Source organism: Hemibagrus wyckioides, linkage group LG07 (assembly GCF_019097595.1).
Source record: "Hemibagrus wyckioides isolate EC202008001 linkage group LG07, SWU_Hwy_1.0, whole genome shotgun sequence".
NCBI lineage: Eukaryota > Metazoa > Chordata > Actinopteri > Siluriformes > Bagridae > Hemibagrus > Hemibagrus wyckioides.
In genome coordinates this window covers 5,374,112-5,391,611 of record NC_080716.1, presented here as the reverse complement: position 1 = coordinate 5,391,611, position 17,500 = coordinate 5,374,112, and the positions used below count along the sequence as shown (strand labels likewise).

Here is a 17,500-nt window from a genome sequence, read left to right as displayed (position 1 = left end):
TGTGTGTGTGTGATGTCTTATCACACTGAGAAAAGTCTCGGCTTGAATGGTGTGCAGAAATGACATAAGAGATAAAGAGATATAAATGTAGAGGAGAAAGAATGTAATGGGAGAGAGAGACAGACACAGATAGACAGACGTGTAGTCAGACAGACAGACAGACAGAGACACAGTCAGACAGACAGACACAGTCAGACAGATAGACAGACAGACAGACAGAGACACAGTCAGACAGACAGACACACAGTCAGACAGATAGACAGACAGACAGACAGAGACACAGTCAGACAGATAGACAGTCTAACTGAGATGGTAGCGTGAGTGTGCTAATGCTCTGGAATGAAGGCAGCTTGCTCTGACTTGCCCATGTGGAGAGTGTGCACTCTGTAGTCTACTGAAGACCCTACACACACACACACACACACACACACACTCTCCCTCTCTCTCTCTGCACTCTCCCTCTCTCTCTCTCTGCTCTCTCTCTCTCTCTCTCTCTCTCTGTCTGCACACACACCAGTTGGCTGGATCACTGAGGTGAGGGTAAGCGTGCTCTCTCTCTCTCTTCCTCTCTCTCTGCACTCTCTCCCTCTCTCCCTCTCTCTCTGCACTCTCTCCCTCTCTCTCTCTCTCTCTCTCTCTCTCTCTCTCTCTCTCTCTCTCTCTCTCTCTCTTCCTCTCTCTCTGCACTCTCTCCCTCTCTCTCTGCACTCTCTCCCTCTCTCTCTCTCTCTCTCTCTCTCTCTCTTCCTCTCTCTCTGCACTCTCTCCCTCTCTCTCTCTCTCTCTCTCTCTCTGCACTCTCTCTCTCTCTGCACTCTCTCTCTCTCTCTGTTCTCTCTCTCTCTCTGTTCTCTCTCTCTCTCTCTCTCTGTACTCTCTCTCTGCACTCTCTCCCTCTCTCTCTCTCTGTACTCTCTCTCTCTCCCTCTCTGTACTCTCTCTGCACTCTCTCTCTCTCTCTCTCTCTCTGTACTCTCTCTCTCTCCCTCTCTGTACTCTCTCTCTCTGCACTCTCTCTCTCTGCACTCTCTCTCTCTGCACTCTCTCTCTTTCTGCACTCTCTCTCCCTCTCTCTCTCTCTCTCTCTCTCTGCACTCTCTCTCTCTCTCTGCACTCTCTCTCTCTCTCTGCACTCTCTCTCCCTCTCTGTACTCTCTCTCTCTGCACTCTCTCTCTCTCTGCACTCTCTCTCTCTCTCTCTCTCTCTCTCTGTACTCTCTGTAAAAAATATCTCTCTCTGCACTCTCTCTCTCTCTCTCTCTGCTCTAAATATATATAATATATATATAATAATAATAATAATAAAAAATAATATATATGTATATGAATAAGAGTATATATATATATAATATAAATCTATATCCCTAATATAATTATTAATAGTAATATATATATATATTAATATATGGTATAATATATATCAGAATATATATATAGTGTGTATATATCTGTCAGTCAGATAACTCAATATAATATATATAATATATATTAGTAATATATATATATATATATATAAAATAATAATAATATGTGGTTATAATAATATATGTATGATATATATATAATAATAATGTATGAAAATATGTATATAAATATAATATGTAAATAATAATAATATATAGTAAATAATATGTATATGTGGTAATAATAATAATAATATAAGTGATATGTGGCTGTAATAATAAATATAATGTGGACAATAATAATATAATATATCTATATGTTAATATATATATATAAATATATATATGTATTAAATCATAATAAAATATATGGTCAATAATATATATAATGAGTGTGCTGTGAAAGTATGTATATACAGTATATATATATATGTAAAAACTGTGTGTGTGTGTGTGTGTGTCGTGTGTGTACTGTATATGTGTGTGTGTGTGTGTGTGTGTGTGTGTGTGTGAGGCTGTGTGTGTGATATGTGTGTGTGAATTAGAATAAAGGAGCCATATATATATATATGTGTAATAATATATATAAATAATATGGTGAAACAGGATATGTGTATTTATATAAATGTAAATGTGATGTGTATGTAGTAATATGTATAAAAATATGTATATGTATAAAAATATATATGTGTATAAAATAACGTATGTAAACATGCTAATGATATCCGATAATCACTGTAGTAATTGCACTCTCTCTCCCTCTCTGTACTCTCTCTCTCTGCACTCTCTCTCTCTCTCTGCTGGTCTGTACTGGTCACTCAGGAATGTTTGTGTTGTTCCTGTCTGTCAGTAGAATAACTCGGGTTGTGTTAGTCACAGAGCCTGTGTGTGATCAGGGAGAAGGTGTGGAAGACAGGATGAATGCGAGTTAATTAATGCGAGAGTTAATGATTATTACAGAGCTGTCCAGTTGATATTAACTTTTTAACCCTAGATGTCTTGAGCCTGAGCATAAACATGGCCACCTGGGCGTGTCTTTATTAGGGGCGGGGGTCAGCAGAGACTCCTCCCAGACTGATATATCACTGAGGACCAGTGATACTCGTGTTCGTGCTGAGTGCAGGTTCTGTGTGTGGACTGAAGGTATTTTCTTAATGTTATTATTTTGGGGGAGTTGTGGGTTGTGACTGGTCATCAGGTGAAGAAAGGGAATCTGGTCAAGGGAAGGTTTTGAGTTTGCTGTGAAAGTTTACAGAACAGACCTGTCTCACAGACATAACTGAAGTGAGGTAGAGTGAGTCGACAGCACTGTGGCATTTCTGCTGTGTGTGTGTGTGTGTGTGTGTGTGTGTGTGTGTGTGTGTGTGTGTAAGCATGTGAAATCAGTGACAGTGCAGAAACAGGAAGCCATTTGCGGTTGTGGTGTGTTTGATTTGTTGGATTTCTCTTGGTGAAGTGAGACAGGATTTGACCATATATGGGCGTGTTGCTGAAGAATGAGCATGTGATAGATGAGCGCCACACCCGTCTGTTATTCTGTCCATCATCTAACTCCATTAGCTACACGTTTAAACATGCTGACCTGCTGATATCCGATAATCACACACACACACACACACCCTGAGACAGATTGTTGTGTACATCACCACCATCTTGTGATGACTGCCCACTCAGGGGTCCAGGCTCTTTAGGTTTCTATGTGTCTTTAATGATATTGTGTTAAACTCTGTGGACGATGCTCTCTCTCTGCTGACCCCTGCAGGTTGTCGTGTGAAGACCTGCAACTGTGTGTGTGTGTGTGTGTGAGTGAGTGTGTGTGTGTGTGTGTGTGATGTGTGATAACGGAGAGTTGGACGATAAACCCCCTGCCCCCCCGGTGAGGATGAGCAGCAGCAGTAAAGACGGCGTCCCCAAACCGCTGCCGTCTGTCCCCGAGGAGAAAAAACCACGCAAAGGGATCTACTCCATCTTCTCTGCTGAGAAAGGTCAGAGTGACCACTTTACCCAGCATGCACTGGGGCTCAGACCATATCTAAGGCTCTGTTCCAGTCACTCTAGCTCTTATTACTTTATACTGCTAGATCTGTGATTTCTGAGTGTTCAGGACTCTCTCTCACTCTCTCTCTCTCTCTCTCTCTCTCTCTCTCTCTCTGTCACTCTCACTCTCTCTGTCACTCTCACTCTCTCTCTGTCTCTCTCTGTCTCTCTCTCTGTCACTCTCTCTCTCACTCTCTCTCTCTCTCTCTCTCTCTCTCACTCTCTCTGTCTCTCTCACTGTCTCTCTCACTCTCTCTCTCTCTCTCTCTCTCTCTCTCTCTCTCTCTCTCTGTCTCTCTCACTCTCACTCTCTCTGTCTCTCACTGTCTCTCTCTCTCTGTCTCTCTCTCTCTGTCTCTCTCTCTCTGTCTCTCTCACTCTCTCACACTGTCTCTCTCTCTCTGTCTCTCTCTCTCTGTCTCTCTGTCTCTCTCTCACTCTCACTCTCTCTCTCGCTCTCTCTCTCTCTCTCTCTCTCTCTCACTGTCTCTCTCTCTCTTTCTCTCCCTCTCTCTCTCTCTCTCTCTCTCTCTCTCTCACTCTCTCTCTCTGTCTCTCTCTCTCTCTGCTTCCCCCCCTTCTCTATCCTGACAGCAGGGAAGCGTAAGGATAAGGATAAAGAGAGGCCAGAGATTTCCAATCCCTCAGACTTTGAGCACACCATTCATGTGGGGTTTGATGCCGTAACAGGCGAGTTCACTGTGAGTACCTCTTCTGTAGTGCACACACACCTCTCACACACTCTCTCACACACACTCTTACACACACACCACATCTCACACACACCTGCCCCACCTCTCTCTCTCACACACCTCTCTGCACACACTCCCACCCACCTGCTCTCTCTCACACACACACCCCTGCCACACCTTTCTCTCTGCTTTTGCACACACTCTACTCTCACACACACACCACCCACCTCTCTCTCCTGCACACACACATATGTCTTTGCGTGTATCACATGTCACAGAAACCTGATATCTCTCAAAAATGTGATGAACGAGCCCACTTGCTCTCACCTGCCTGCCTACAAAGATGAAGCCTGACATGTAAGCAAATGTGAAAGATGCTGTTTGTGGCAGTATCTCTTTGGCGCGCTGCTCACACCTGCCTGCTGATAATCATGCGCGTGCGGCGTGTGGCGCAGTCTTTGCTGCGCGTCTTTGCCTGCGCATTCTTGTGCGTATGTGCGCTGACACACACACACACTGTGTGTGTGTGTGGGCGCGTGTGGCGTGTGTGAGCGTCTGCGGCGCGATGTGTGGAGAAAGGCGTGTGTGCTGGCGTATGTCAGGCGCGTGCGCTTTTCGTCTCCTGTTTTGTGACTGCGCGCTGCGCGCTGCATGCGTCATCGCGCACTGCGAAATATCTCTCTTTGGCGTGTGCCTTTGCCACGCGCGTGTGTGTGTGTGGAGGCTCCTGCGCGGGTGTGTTGCGCTTATGTGAGAGGGTCCACATGCTCGCATATCTTCTCTCCTCTGTAAATATCTCTTGCCTTTTGCAGGCAGCGTATGCGTGGCGCGCCGAATATATATGCCTTTTATCTCTTGCACTTTGCAACATCTTGCGCATATATATATACTTTTACATGTCTTCTGCTCTCCTGTTTATGCGTATATCCTTTTTGCAGCGCTCTTACGTGATGTGTCAGGCGATGCACTTACACACTCTCTGGCACACCACATGTAGGCGTCTATATATATATACTTACGCGCCTGGCGCGCTGGCGGCGAATGTGGCGCGCACCTCCTTTTTTGCTATGCCAACTCATGTGCTCTCGTCTGCACTGCTGCATACATCTCTCTAGGGTGTAACGATGGGCGTATGTGTGAGAAAGTGTGTGAAAAGCGCGCGAGTGTAATGTCGTGGAAGCAGCGACGTATGTGAGGAAGGCGAAGTATGACGAAGTGAAGCGTGTCGACAGAGCGAGGGAACTATTGTGTGTGTCGAAGTGAAGCGATATGTGAGCATGGCGCGCGCGTGTGTGTGTGGGCGCCGCGCGTGTGCGCGAATATTATTGAAGGGGAAGCGGATGTGTCAGGCACAGCGCTCAATGAAGTCGCGCGGCGCATGCGCGATGGCGTGCAAATGAGATGTGGCGGCGCGTATCGCGCGCGCGCGTACCATATCCGCGCGCGCGCGCTACCTGCGCGTATCATCTGCGCGCGCGCGGCACTATAACCCAGTCGCGCGCGCGCCGCGCGCGTAGTGAGAGCGTGCGTGGTGGCGGCGTGCGCGCGTGTGGCGCATGTGGCGACGATGGGGCTCATGCGCGCGCGCGATGTGGATCCGCGTGGGATTGCGCGCGCGCGCGCGCGTATGTCGCGCGCACTTCTGCCCGCCAATATATGGCTGCGCCGTAATATGGGGCGCGGACACATTGGTCATAGGTGGTGTGCCGCGTATGTAGTATGGTATGTGACAGGTCGTGACGTGTGTGGGAAGGGTGAATGAATAGTTGAAGGGAAAAATTATTGTGGGCGTGTGAAGCTTGTGGCGTATGTGATGCACTGCGTAATATAATAAGCGGGTCTCTCGCAATTGATATCGCAGATGTGAGGGGGCGGTGCATCGCCTTGCACCTGTGTGTTGGTGTGACACTTGGAGGCGTGACGGCGAGGTGTGCCTTGAGGCGAGGGCATGCAATCTTGCCTTGCTTGCCTTGCGCTCTTTGACTTGCGCGAATATCGGGGGGGCGTGCACTGGGGTACGATAACACACCTCTATCATAAATGTATATATGCCTTAAGCGCGCCGCAATAATATATACTTGCTGTGTAAGCACACATATCATGCTCACTTGCGCACGCGATATGTCACAATATCTTGTGCCTTTGCATCAATATCTCTGTACCGCGCTTATAGCTATATCTCACTGCTGCACGCTGTATAATATCTTGCACACACGCTTGCTCTTTTGTGCTCTTGCCTCTCTATCTCTCTGCCTTGCACGCACTTATGCATATGCACGCACCTTGCACGCTATCTCTTGCCTGCATACCTGCATCTCTTGCCATATCATACTGCTCTCTCTGCTTGCCTTTGTATCTCTTGCACACTTGCCTTTTTATCTCACTTATACACTTTTGTATACACTCTCTCCTTGCACACACACACACACACTGCCTACCCTCACTCTCTCTCACACTTGCGCATATACCACTCTCTCTTTGCATACTCTCACACCACTTGCATCTCTCTCACACCCACACTTTTTATCTCACACACACTCTGCTCTCTCACTTGCATACACACACATGCTCTCTCACACACACACACACACTCTCTCTTACACTCTACCTGCTCTCTCACCTCTCTCTCACACACACCCTTATAACTCTCTACCTACCTGCACACCTGCTCTCTCTCACTACACACACTCTCTCCACACACACACACTCTCTCTCTCCACACACACTCTCTCTCTCACACACACACACACACACACTCTCTCACACAAACACTCTCTGTAACACTCTCTCACACACCTGCACTCTCTCTCTCTGCACACATACACACTCTCTTACACACACTCACACACACCTGCACTCTCTCTCACACACTTTTTGCTCTCTCACCTGCACACACACCTTGCACACACCTGTGTGAAGATGTGGGACAGGCGTGGCGCGATAATGTGTGGCGGGCCATTGGGATGTGGGGCGGCGGTGTGGCGAAGATGTGGCGCGTGTGAGTGAAGAGACGTGGGAAGATGTGGCGGGCGACTGATTGAGGCGGCGGCGGCGCGGCGCGGCGGCGGAATATTTGATCACACGGCGCGGCGATGGCGGTGACGCGGCGATGTGGCGTGGCGGTCGTGGCGGCGATGAGGGCGACACCTCTCTCTCTCTCTCACACACACACACACACACAGCATGTGTGTGAAGAAAGATGATGTGTTGTGTGCGGCGATGAAGCGTGTGCGGCGCAGATTGTTGCGTATAATCGGCGACGTGGCGGCGGCGATTGAGGTATTGTGAAGAGCGTGTTGTGTGGCGGCGGCGATCGTGTTGTGTGGTTGGCGGTTGATGTGTGTTGGCGGGCGTGACGTGAGGAGAAGTAGTGTATGTGTGTGTGTGTAGGGCAGGGGCGGCGGCGAAGGGTGTGTGTGAAGGAGGAGGAGGAGGCGTGATATGTGTGTGAAGAGGAAGGTGTGTGTATTATTGTGAAGGAGGAAGGTGGCTGACATTATTGTGTGTGTGTGTGAAGGTATTAGTGTGTGTGAGGAAGAGGAGGTGAGGGTGTGTGAAGAGGAATATGTGTGGTGAAGGTGGGCGACAATGTGTGTGGTGTGTCGTGAGCAGACGGATATTGGACCAGATGTCAGTAATGGAAGAAAGGTGTGTATTGAAGTGTGTGGTGTGTGTGTGGTGAGAGGAGGGCGAGAGCTGTGTGTGTGTGTGTGGAGAGAGGAGCATGTGGCAGTGGAATGTTGTGTGGGTGATGTGGGGGTGTGTTGGTGAGGGTGATGTTCCACATGTGTGAGTGACTGTGTAGTGTGTGTGTGAGAGGGAGGTGTGTGTGTGGAGAGTGGCAGAATGTGGGAAGTGATGTGTCAGGGGTGAGGTATTGTGGAGGACGTGTGTGAAGGAGGCGAGACTGTGGCATGTGGGAGACAATTGTGTGTGTGTGTGTGTGGTGTGTGTGTGGTGTGAGAGGGGCGGGGGGTGTGTGTGTGTGGCGAAGAACTGTGTCGCACACTGTGTGTGTGTGTGTGTGTGTGTGTGAGAGAGGTCGCATTGTGTGTGTGTGTGAAGAGGTGCAGATAGTAATGTGTGTGTGTGTGTGTGTGTGTGTGAGAGGATTTGACTGTGTGTGGAGGAGGGGGCGGGTGTGTGAGGAGGTGTGATGGGGGTGTGCCTGGAGGAGGTGTGTGTGGCGTGTGAAGGAGGGGTGTGTGTGAAGAGGGTGTGAAGGAGGAATTGTGTGTGAGGGAAAGGTGTGTGAAGAGGAGGTCTCTCTCTCTCTCTCTCTCTCTCTCTCTCACACACACACACACACATCACACTCTCTCTCTCTCACACTCTCACACACACACACACACACACACACACACTCTCTCTCACACACACACTCGCACACTCTCTCTCTCTCACACACACACACACACACACTCTCTCTCTCACACACACACTCGCACACTCACTCGCACACACACACACTCACTCGCACTCTCTCACACACACACACACACACACACACTGACCCGGACCTGTCTGTCTGTCTTAGGGAATGCCGGAGCAGTGGGCACGGCTCCTTCAGACCTCTAACATCACAAAGTCAGAGCAGAAGAAGAACCCACAGGCTGTCCTCGATGTGCTCAAGTTCTACGACTCCACCGGAAACGGGAAGCAGAAATACCTCAGCTTCACAGGTCAGCTGTCTCACTCTCACTGTCTCACTCTCACTCAGCTTCACAGGTCAGCTGTCTCACTCTCACTGTCTCACTCAGCTTCACAGGTCAGCTGTCTCACTCTCACTGTCTCACTCTCACTCACCTTCACAGGTCAGCTGTCTCACTCTCACTGTCTCACTCAGCTTCCCTGTCTCAACTGTCTCACTCTCACTGTCTCACTCAGCTTCACAGGTTAGCTGTCTCACTCCTGTCTCACTCACCTTCACAGGTCAGCTGTCTCACTCTCACTGTCTCACTCTCACTCAGCTTCACAGGTCAGCTGTCTCACTCTCACTGTCTCACTCTCACTCAGCTTCACAGGTCAGCTGTCTCACTCTCACTGTCTCACTCTCACTCACCTTCACAGGTCAGCTGTCTCACTCTCACTGTCTCACTCAGCTTCACAGGTCAGCTGTCTCACTCTCACTCAGCTTCACAGGTCAGCTGTCTCACTCTCACTGTCTCACTCTCACTCAGCTTCACAGGTTAGCTGTCTCACTCTCACTGTCTCACTCTCACTCACCTTCACAGGTCAGCTGTCTCACTCTCACTGTCTCACTCTCACTCAGCTTCACAGGTCAGCTGTCTCACTCTCACTGTCTCACTCTCACTCACCTTCACAGGTCAGCTGTCTCACTCTCACTGTCTCACTCTCACTCACCTTCACAGGTCAGCTGTCTCACTCTCACTCAGCTTCACAGGTCAGCTGTCTCACTCTCACTGTCTCACTCTCACTCACCTTCACAGGTCAGCTGTCTCACTCTCACTGTCTCACTCTCACTCAGCTTCACAGGTCAGCTGTCTCACTCTCACTGTCTCACTCTCACTCAGCTTCACAGGTCAGCTGTCTCACTCTCACTCTGCTCCACAGGTCAGCTGTCTCACTCTCACTATCTGTCTGTCTCTCAGATAAGGATGCTCCCCCAGTGAAGAAGGGATCAGAGCCAGTACCTGGTGGTGTTAAAGATGATTTTGATGATGATGATGATGATGAAGCTCCGCCCCCTGTGGTGGCTCCTCGACCTGAACACACCAAATCAGTGAGTGTCACGTGTTCACCTGTGTGTTTCTCACAGCCTCCACACGTGTGTGTGTGTGCGTGTGTGTGTGTGTGTGTGCGTGTGTTTAGCATTTTCATGTTTTTGTGCACTTTGGTGTAGACATTTCCCTCTAGAGTCCACTTCTAACCCTCACTGTGGTTCTGTGTGTGATTGTGGTTCTGTGTGAGATTCTGTGTGGTTTTGTGTGGTTCTGTGCGATTCTGTGTGGTTCTGTGCGATTCTGTGTGTGGTTGTGTGAGATTCTGTGTGTGTGATTCTGTGTGTGTGGTTCTGTGTGTGAGATTCTGTGTGGTTCTGTGTGTGTGGTTCTGTGTGTGAGATTCTGTGTGGTTCTGTGTGTGAGATTCTGTGTGGTTCTGTGTGTGTGAGATTCTGTGTGGTTCTGTGTGTGAGGTTCTGTGTGTGAGATTCTGTGTGGTTCTGTGTGTGAGATTCTGTGTGGTTCTGTGTCTGTGATTCTGTGGTTCTGTGTGTGATTCTGTGTCTGTGATTGTGTGGTTCTGTGTGTGATTCTGTGTCTGTGATTCTGTGTGGTTCTGTGTGTGATTCTGTGTCTGTGATTCTGTGTGGTTCTGTGTCTGATTCTGTGTGGTTCTGTGTGTGTGGTTCTGTGTGGTTCTGTGTGAGATTCTGTGTGAGATTCTGTGTGGTTGTGTGTGAGGTTCTGTGTGTGAGATTCTGTGTGTGAGATTCTGTGTGGTTCTGTGTGGGATTCTGTGTGGTTCTGTGTGTGTGGTTCTGTGTGGGATTCTGTGTGGTTCTGTGTGAGATTCTGTGTGTGGTTGTGTGTGAGGTTCTCTGTGAGATTCTGTGTGGTTCTGTGTGTGTGGTTCTGTGTGAGGTTCTGTGTGGTTCTGTGTGTGATTCTGTGTGTGATTCTGTGTGGTTCTGTGTGTGATTCTGTGTGGTTCTGTGTGTGTGAGATTCTGTGTGGTTCTGTGTGTGTGAGATTCTGTGTGGTTCTGTGTGTGTGAGATTCTGTGTGGTTCTGTGTGTGTGAGGTTCTGTGTGTGATTGTGTGTGGTTCTGTGTGATTGTGTGGTTCTGTGTGTGATTGTGTGGTTCTGTGTGTGTGAGATTGTGTGTGGTTCTGTGTGAGATTGTGTGTGGTTCTGTGTGTGATTCTGTGTGGTTCTGTGTGTGTGAGATTGTGTGTGGTTCTGTGTGTGAAGTTCTGTGTGTGAGATTCTGTGTGGTTCTGTGTGTGAAGTTCTGTGTGTGAGATTCTGTGTGGTTCTGTGTGTGTGAGATTCTGTGTGGTTCTGTGTGTGTGAGATTGTTTGTGGTTCTGTGTGTGTGAGATTGTTTGTGGTTCTGTGTGTGTGAGATTGTTTGTGGTTCTGTGTGTGTGAGATTGTTTGTGGTTCTGTGTGTGTGAGATTGTTTGTGGTTCTGTGTGTGTGAGATTGTTTGTGGTTCTGTGTGTGTGAGATTGTTTGTGGTTCTGTGTGTGATTCTGTGTGTGATTCTGTGTGTGATTCTGTGTGTGGTTGTGTGTGTGGTTGTGTGTGATCCTGTGTGTGGTTGTGTGTGAGATTCTGTGTGGTTCTGTGTGTGTGAGATTGTTTGTGGTTCTGTGTGTGTGAGATTGTTTGTGGTTCTGTGTGTGTGAGATTGTTTGTGGTTCTGTGTGTGTGAGATTGTTTGTGGTTCTGTGTGTGGTTCTGTGTGTGATTCTGTGTGTGATTCTGTGTGTGGTTGTGTGTGATTCTGTGTGTAGTTGTGTATGAGATTCTGTGTGGTTCTGTGTGTGTGAGATTGTTTGTGGTTCTGTGTGTGTGAGATTGTTTGTGGTTCTGTGTGTGTGAGATTGTTTGTGGTTCTGTGTGTGTGAGATTGTTTGTGGTTCTGTGTGTGTGAGATTGTTTGTGGTTCTGTGTGTGTGAGATTGTTTGTGGTTCTGTTTGTGGTTCTGTGTGTGATTCTGTGTGTGATTCTGTGTGTGGTTGTGTGTGATTCTGTGTGTGGTTGTGTGTGAGATTCTGTGTGGTTCTGTGTGTGTGAGATTGTTTGTGGTTCTGTGTGTGTGAGATTGTTTGTGGTTCTGTGTGTGATTCTGTGTGTGGTTGTGTGTGATTCTGTGTGAGATTCTGTGTGGTTCTGTGTGTGTGAGATTCTGTGTGGTTCTGTGTGTGTGAGATTGTTTGTGGTTCTGTGTGTGATTCTGTGTGGTTCTGTGTCTGTGATTCTGTGTGTGGTTGTGTGTGGTTCTGTGTGTGTGAGATTCTGTGTGGTTCTGTGTGAGATTCTGTGTGGTTCTGTGTGATTCTGTGTGTGATTCTGTGTGGTTCTGTGTGTGTGAGATTCTGTATGGTTCTGTGTGAGATTCTGTGTGGTTCTGTGTGTGTGAGATTGTTTGTGGTTCTGTGTGTGGTTGTGTGAGATTCTGTGTGTGATTCTGTGTGGTATTGTGTGAGGTTCTCTGTGAGATTCTGTGTGGTTCTGTGTGATTCTGTGTGGTTCTGTGTGTGTGAGATTCTGTGTGGTTCTGTGTGTGTGAGATTCTGTGTGGTTCTGTGTGTGTGAGATTCTGTATGGTTCTGTGTGTGTGAGATTGTTTGTGGTTCTGTGTGTGTGAGATTGTTTGTGGTTCTGTGTGAGATTGTGTGTGGTTCTGTGTGTGTGAGATTGTGTGTGGTTCTGTGTGTGTGAGATTGTGTGTGGTTCTGTGTGTGTGAGATTGTGTGTGGTTCTGTGTGAGATTGTGTGTGGTTCTGTGTGAGATTCTGTGTGGTTCTGTGTGTGGTTCTGTGTGAGATTCTGTGTGGTTCTGTGTAAGATTCTGTGTGTGTGAGATTCTGTGTGGTTGTGTGTGGTTCTGTGTGAGGTTCTGTGTGTGGTTCTGTGTGAGATTGTGTGTGGTTCTGTGTGAGGTTCTGTGTGGTTCTGTGTGTGAGATTCTGTGTGTGGTTCTGTGTGAGATTCTGTATGGTTCTGTGTGTGGTTCTGTGTGAGATTCTGTGTGGTTCTGTGTAAGATTCTGTGTGGTTCTGTGTGAGATTCTGTGTGGTTCTGTGTGTGGTTCTGTGTGTGGTTCTGTGTGAGATTCTGTGTGGTTCTGTGTGTGTGAGATTGTGTGTGGTTCTGTGTGTGTGAGATTCTGTGTGGTTCTGTGTGTGATTGTGTGTGGTTCTGTGTGAGATTCTGTGTGGTTCTGTGTGTGGTTCTGTGTGTGAGATTCTGTGTGAGTTCTGTGTGTGGTTCTGTGTGGTTCTGTGTGTGAGATTCTGTGTGAGATTCTGTGTGGTTGTGTGTGTGGTTCTGTGTGAGATTGTGTGTGGTTCTGTGTGAGATTCTGTGTGGTTCTGTGTGTGGTTCTGTGTGAGATTCTGTGTGGTTCTGTGTGTGGTTCTGTGTGTGGTTCTGTGTAAGATTCTGTGTGGTTCTGTGTAAGATTCTGTGTGGTTCTGTGTGTGGTTCTGTGTGAGATTCTGTGTGGTTCTGTGTGTGGTTCTGTGTGTGTGAGATTGTGTGTGGTTCTGTGTGAGATTCTGTGTGGTTCTGTGTGAGATTCTGTGTGGTTCTGTGTGTGGTTCTGTGTAAGATTCTGTGTGTGTGAGATTCTGTGTGGTTCTGTGTGAGATTCTGTGTGGTTCTGTGTGAGATTGTGTGTGGTTCTGTGTGAGATTCTGTGTGGTTCTGTGTGTGGTTCTGTGTAAGATTCTGTGTGGTTCTGTGTAAGATTCTGTGTGGTTCTGTGTGCAGTTTCTCACTCGTCCATCGATGATCGACCCGCTTCCTCCTCCAGATGTCTCCAAATCTGCAGATAAACAGAAGAAAGGAAAGGGAAAGATGACTGATGAGGAGATCATGGAGAAACTGAGTATGACTCTGAGATAAGAATTTATGATTGTGTGTTTGTGAGCGTGTGAGTGTGTGTGAGCGTGTGTGAGCGTGTGTGTGTGTGAGCGTGTGTGTGAGCGTGTGTGAGCGTGTGTGTGTGAGCGTGTGTGTGAGCGTGTGTGTGTGTGAGCGTGTGTGTGTGAGCGTGTGTGAGTGTGAGCGTGTGTGTGTGAGCGTGTGAGCGTGTGTGAGCGCGTGTGTGTGAGCGTGTGTGTGGTTCGTGTGTGTGGCGTGTGTGAGATTCGTGTGTGGCGTGTGTAAGATTCTGTGTGTGTGAGATTCTGTGTGGTTCATGTGTGAGATTCTGTGTGGCTGTGTGAGATTGTGTGTGGCGTGTGAGTGTGGCGTGTGTGAGATTCTGTGTGGTTCGCGTGTGGTTCTGTGTAAGATTCTGTGTGGTTCTGTGTAAGATTCTGTGTGGTTCTGTGTGCGCGTGTCGTCGCGTCGTGCGTGTGCGTCGCGTGCGTGCGTGCGTGTGTGCGCGTCGTGCGTGTGTCGCGTGCGTGCGTGCGTGCGTGCGTGTGTGTGCGTGGCGTGTGTGGCGTGGCGTGTGGCGTGAGTGTGGCGTGAGTGTGTGGCGTGAGTGTGTGTGGCGTGAGTGTGTGGCGTGTGTGTGTGGCGTGTGTGTGGCGTGAGTGTGGCGTGAGTGTGTGGCGTGAGTGTGTGGCGTGAGTGTGTGTGGCGTGTGTGTGGCGTGTGTGTGTGGCGTGTGTGTGTGGCGTGTGTGGCGTGTGTGTGTGTGGCGTGTGTGTGTGTGGCGTGTGTGTGGCGTGTGTGTGGCGTGTGTGTGTGTGGCGTGTGTGGCGTGTGTGTGTGGCGTGTGTGGCGTGTGTGTGGCGTGTGGCAGCGTGTGTTGGCGTGTGTGGCGTGTGGCAGCGTGTGTGTGGCGTGAAGCGGCGTGTGTGTGGCGTGGCGTGTGTGTGGCGTGTGTGTGGCGTGTGTGTGGCGTGTGGCGTGTGTGGCGTGTGTGTGGCGTGGCGTGTGTGTGGCGTGTGTGTGGCGTGTGGCGTGTGTGGCGTGTGTGAGTGTGGCGTGTGTGTGGCGTGTGGCGTGTGTGGCGTGTGTGTGTGTGGCGTGTGTGGCGTGTGTGGCGTGGCGTGTGTGGCGTGTGTGGCCCGCGTGAGTGCGTCTGGCGTGTGTGTGTGCGCGTGTGCGCGTGTGCGGCGTGTGTGCGCGTGTGCTGGCGCGTGTGTGCGTGTGCGTGTGTGGCGTGTGCGTGCGTGCTGGCGTGTGCGTGTGTGGCGTGTGCGTGCGTGCGTGCGTGTGCGTGCGTGCGTGTGTCGTGCGTGCGTGTGTGTGTGCGTGCGTGTGGCGTGTGTGGCGTGAGTGTGTGTGGCGTGAGGTGGCGCGATGTGGCGCGTGTGTGGCGTGGCCAGCGTGTGTGGCGTGGCGTGAAGTGTGGCGTGAGTGTGGCGTGTGTGTGTGTGCGGCGTGTGTGTGTGTGCGGCGTGTGTGTGTGCGGCGTGTGTGTGTGTGGCGTGTGTGTGCGGCGTGTGTGTGTGCGGCGTGTGTGTGTGCGGCGTGTGTGCGTGCGTGCGTGTGTGGCGTGGCGTGTGTGGCGTGGCGTGTGTGGCGTGGCGTGTGTGGCGTGGCGTGGCGTGCGTGGCGTGGCGTGCGTGTGCGTGGCGTGCGTGTGCGTGGCGTGCGTGCGTGTGCGTGTGTGGCGTCGTGTGTGGCGTGCGTGTGTGGCGTGCGTGTGTGGCGTGCGTGTGGCGTGCGTGTGTGGCGTGTGTGTGTGTGTGGCGCGTGTGTGTGGCCAGTGTGAGTGTGGCGGCGTGTGAGTGGCGCGTGTGAGTGTGGCGTGTGTGAGTGTGGCGTGTGTGGCGTGTGAGTGTGGCGTGTGAGTGTGGCGCGTGTGTGAGTGTGGCGTGTGTGTGAGTGTAATGGCGTGTGTGTGGCGTGTGTGTGGCGTGTGTGCGCGTGTGTGCGTGTGGCGTGTGCGTGTGGCGTGTGTGGCGTGTGCGTGTGTGTGGCGTGTGCGTGTGTGGCGTGTGCGTGGCTGGCGTGTGTGTGCGTGGCGTGCGTGTGCGTGGCGTGCGTGTGTGCGTGGCGTGCGTCGCGTGTGCGTCGTGTGCGTCGTGCGCGTGTGGCGTGGCGTGTGTGCAATGTGGCGTGAAGTGTGTGTGTGGCGTGCCGTGTGTGTGTGGCGTGTGGCGTGTGTGTGGCGTGGCGTGTGGCGTGTGTGTGGCGTGTGCGTGTGTGGCGTGTGTGTGTGGCGTGTGTGTGGCGTGTGTGGCGTGGCGTGTGTGTGTGGCGTGGCGTGTGGCGTGTGTGTGGCGTGTGTGGCGTGGCGTGTGTGGCGTGGCGTGTGTGGCGTGTGTGCGTGGCGTGTGTGTGTGTGGCGTGGCGTGTGTGCGTGGCGTGTGTGCTGTGGCGTGTGGCAGCGTGCGGCGTGTGGCCCAGCGATGTCTGGCGTGTGGCGCGTCTGGCGGCGTGGCGTGTCGTGGCGTGGCGTGTGGCGTGGCGTGTGTGCGCGTGGCGTGCGTGTGTGCGTGCGTGCGTGTGGCGTGTGTGTGCGGCGTGTGTGCGTGCGTGTGGCGTGTGTGTGTGTGGCGTGTGTGTGTGTGCGTGTGTGGCGTGTGTGGCGTGTGTGTGGCGCGTGTGTGGCGGCGTGTGAGTGTGTGTGGCGTGTGTGGCGTGCGTGTGTGGGCGTGTGTGTGAAGCGCGTGTGTGAGTGTGCGTGGCGGCGTGTGCGTGGCGGCGTGTGTGCGTGGCGGCGTGTGTGTGGCGTGTGTGTGTGGCGTGTGCGGCGTGTGTGTGTGGCAGCGTGTGTGGCGTGTGGCGTGTGTGGCGTGTGTGGCGTGTGTGTGGCGGCGTGTGGCGTGTGGCGTGTGTGGCGTGAGTGTGGCGTGTGTGCGTGGCGTGTGGCGTGTGCGTGGCGTGTGTGCGTGGCGTGTGTGGCGTGTGTGGCGTGTGTGTGTGGCGTGTGTGTGGCGTGTGTGGCGTGTGTGTGGCGTGTGGCGTGGCGTGTGTGTGGCGGCGTGTGGCGTGTGTGGCGTGTGTGGCCTTGGCGTGTGTGTGGCGTGTGTGTGTGGCGGCGTGTGGCGTGTGAGTGTGGCGTGTGTGTGTGGCGTGTGAGTGTGGCGTGTGTGTGTGGCGTGTGTGTGTGGCGTGTGTGGCGTGTGTGTGGCGTGTGTGGCGGCGTGAGTGCGTCTGGCGTGTGTGTCTTGGCGTGTGTGCGGCGTGAGTGTGTGGCGTGTGTGTGTGTGGCGTGAGTGTGGCGTGCGTGTGGCGTGTGCGTCGCGTGCGGCGTGTCGCGGCGTGTGGCGTCGCGTGTGTGCGTGCGTGCGTGTGTGCGTGCGTGCGTGTGTGCGTGCGTGCGTGTGTGTGTGCGTGCGTGTGTGTGAGCGTGCGTGTGTGTGTGAGCGTGAGTGTGTGTGTGAGCGTGAGTGTGTGGCGTGGCGTGTGTGTGGCGCGTGTGTGGCGCGTGTGTGGCGCGTGTGGCGTGTGTGTGGCGTGTGTGTGGCGTGTGTGCGTGTGTGGCGGCGTGTGTGAAGTGGCGCGTGTGGCGTGGCGCGTGTGTGGCGTGGCGGCGTGTGGCGTGGCGCGTGTGTGGCGTGGCGCGTGGCCTTGGCGGCAGCGTGGCGTGGTGTGGCGTGAGTGCGGCGTGTGTGTGTGTCTGGCGTGTGTGTGTGCGGCGTGTGTGTGTGCGGCGTGTGTGTGCGGCGTGTGTGTGTGTCTCGGCGTGTGTGTGTGTCTGGCGTGTGTGTGTGCGTGCGTGTGTGTGTGCGTGCGTGTGTGTGCGTGCGTGTGTGTGTGGC

The 17,500-nt window shown here is 51.7% G+C and overlaps 1 protein-coding gene across 5 annotated transcripts in view; it reads left to right on the top strand.

Annotated features, from left to right (window-relative positions):
- Nucleotides 1-17,500, top strand: part of pak2a (p21 protein (Cdc42/Rac)-activated kinase 2a) — a 47,576-nt gene that overhangs the window by 22,931 nt on the left and 7,145 nt on the right. For 3 of the 5 annotated variants that reach the window (XM_058395377.1, XM_058395379.1, XM_058395380.1), the window contains exons 2-6: nucleotides 3,166-3,388; nucleotides 4,035-4,141; nucleotides 8,670-8,814; nucleotides 9,745-9,875; nucleotides 13,602-13,719. In XM_058395377.1, coding sequence (XP_058251360.1) covers nucleotides 3,235-3,388; nucleotides 4,035-4,141; nucleotides 8,670-8,814; nucleotides 9,745-9,875; nucleotides 13,602-13,719 — 655 coding nt within the window. In that variant the 5' untranslated portion in view covers nucleotides 3,166-3,234. Of the gene's footprint in view, nucleotides 1-2,398; nucleotides 2,547-3,165; nucleotides 3,389-4,034; nucleotides 4,142-8,669; nucleotides 8,815-9,744; nucleotides 9,876-13,601; nucleotides 13,720-17,500 lie in introns of those variants that run through there. The other 2 variants (XM_058395378.1, XM_058395381.1) reach the window with 2 other exon arrangements.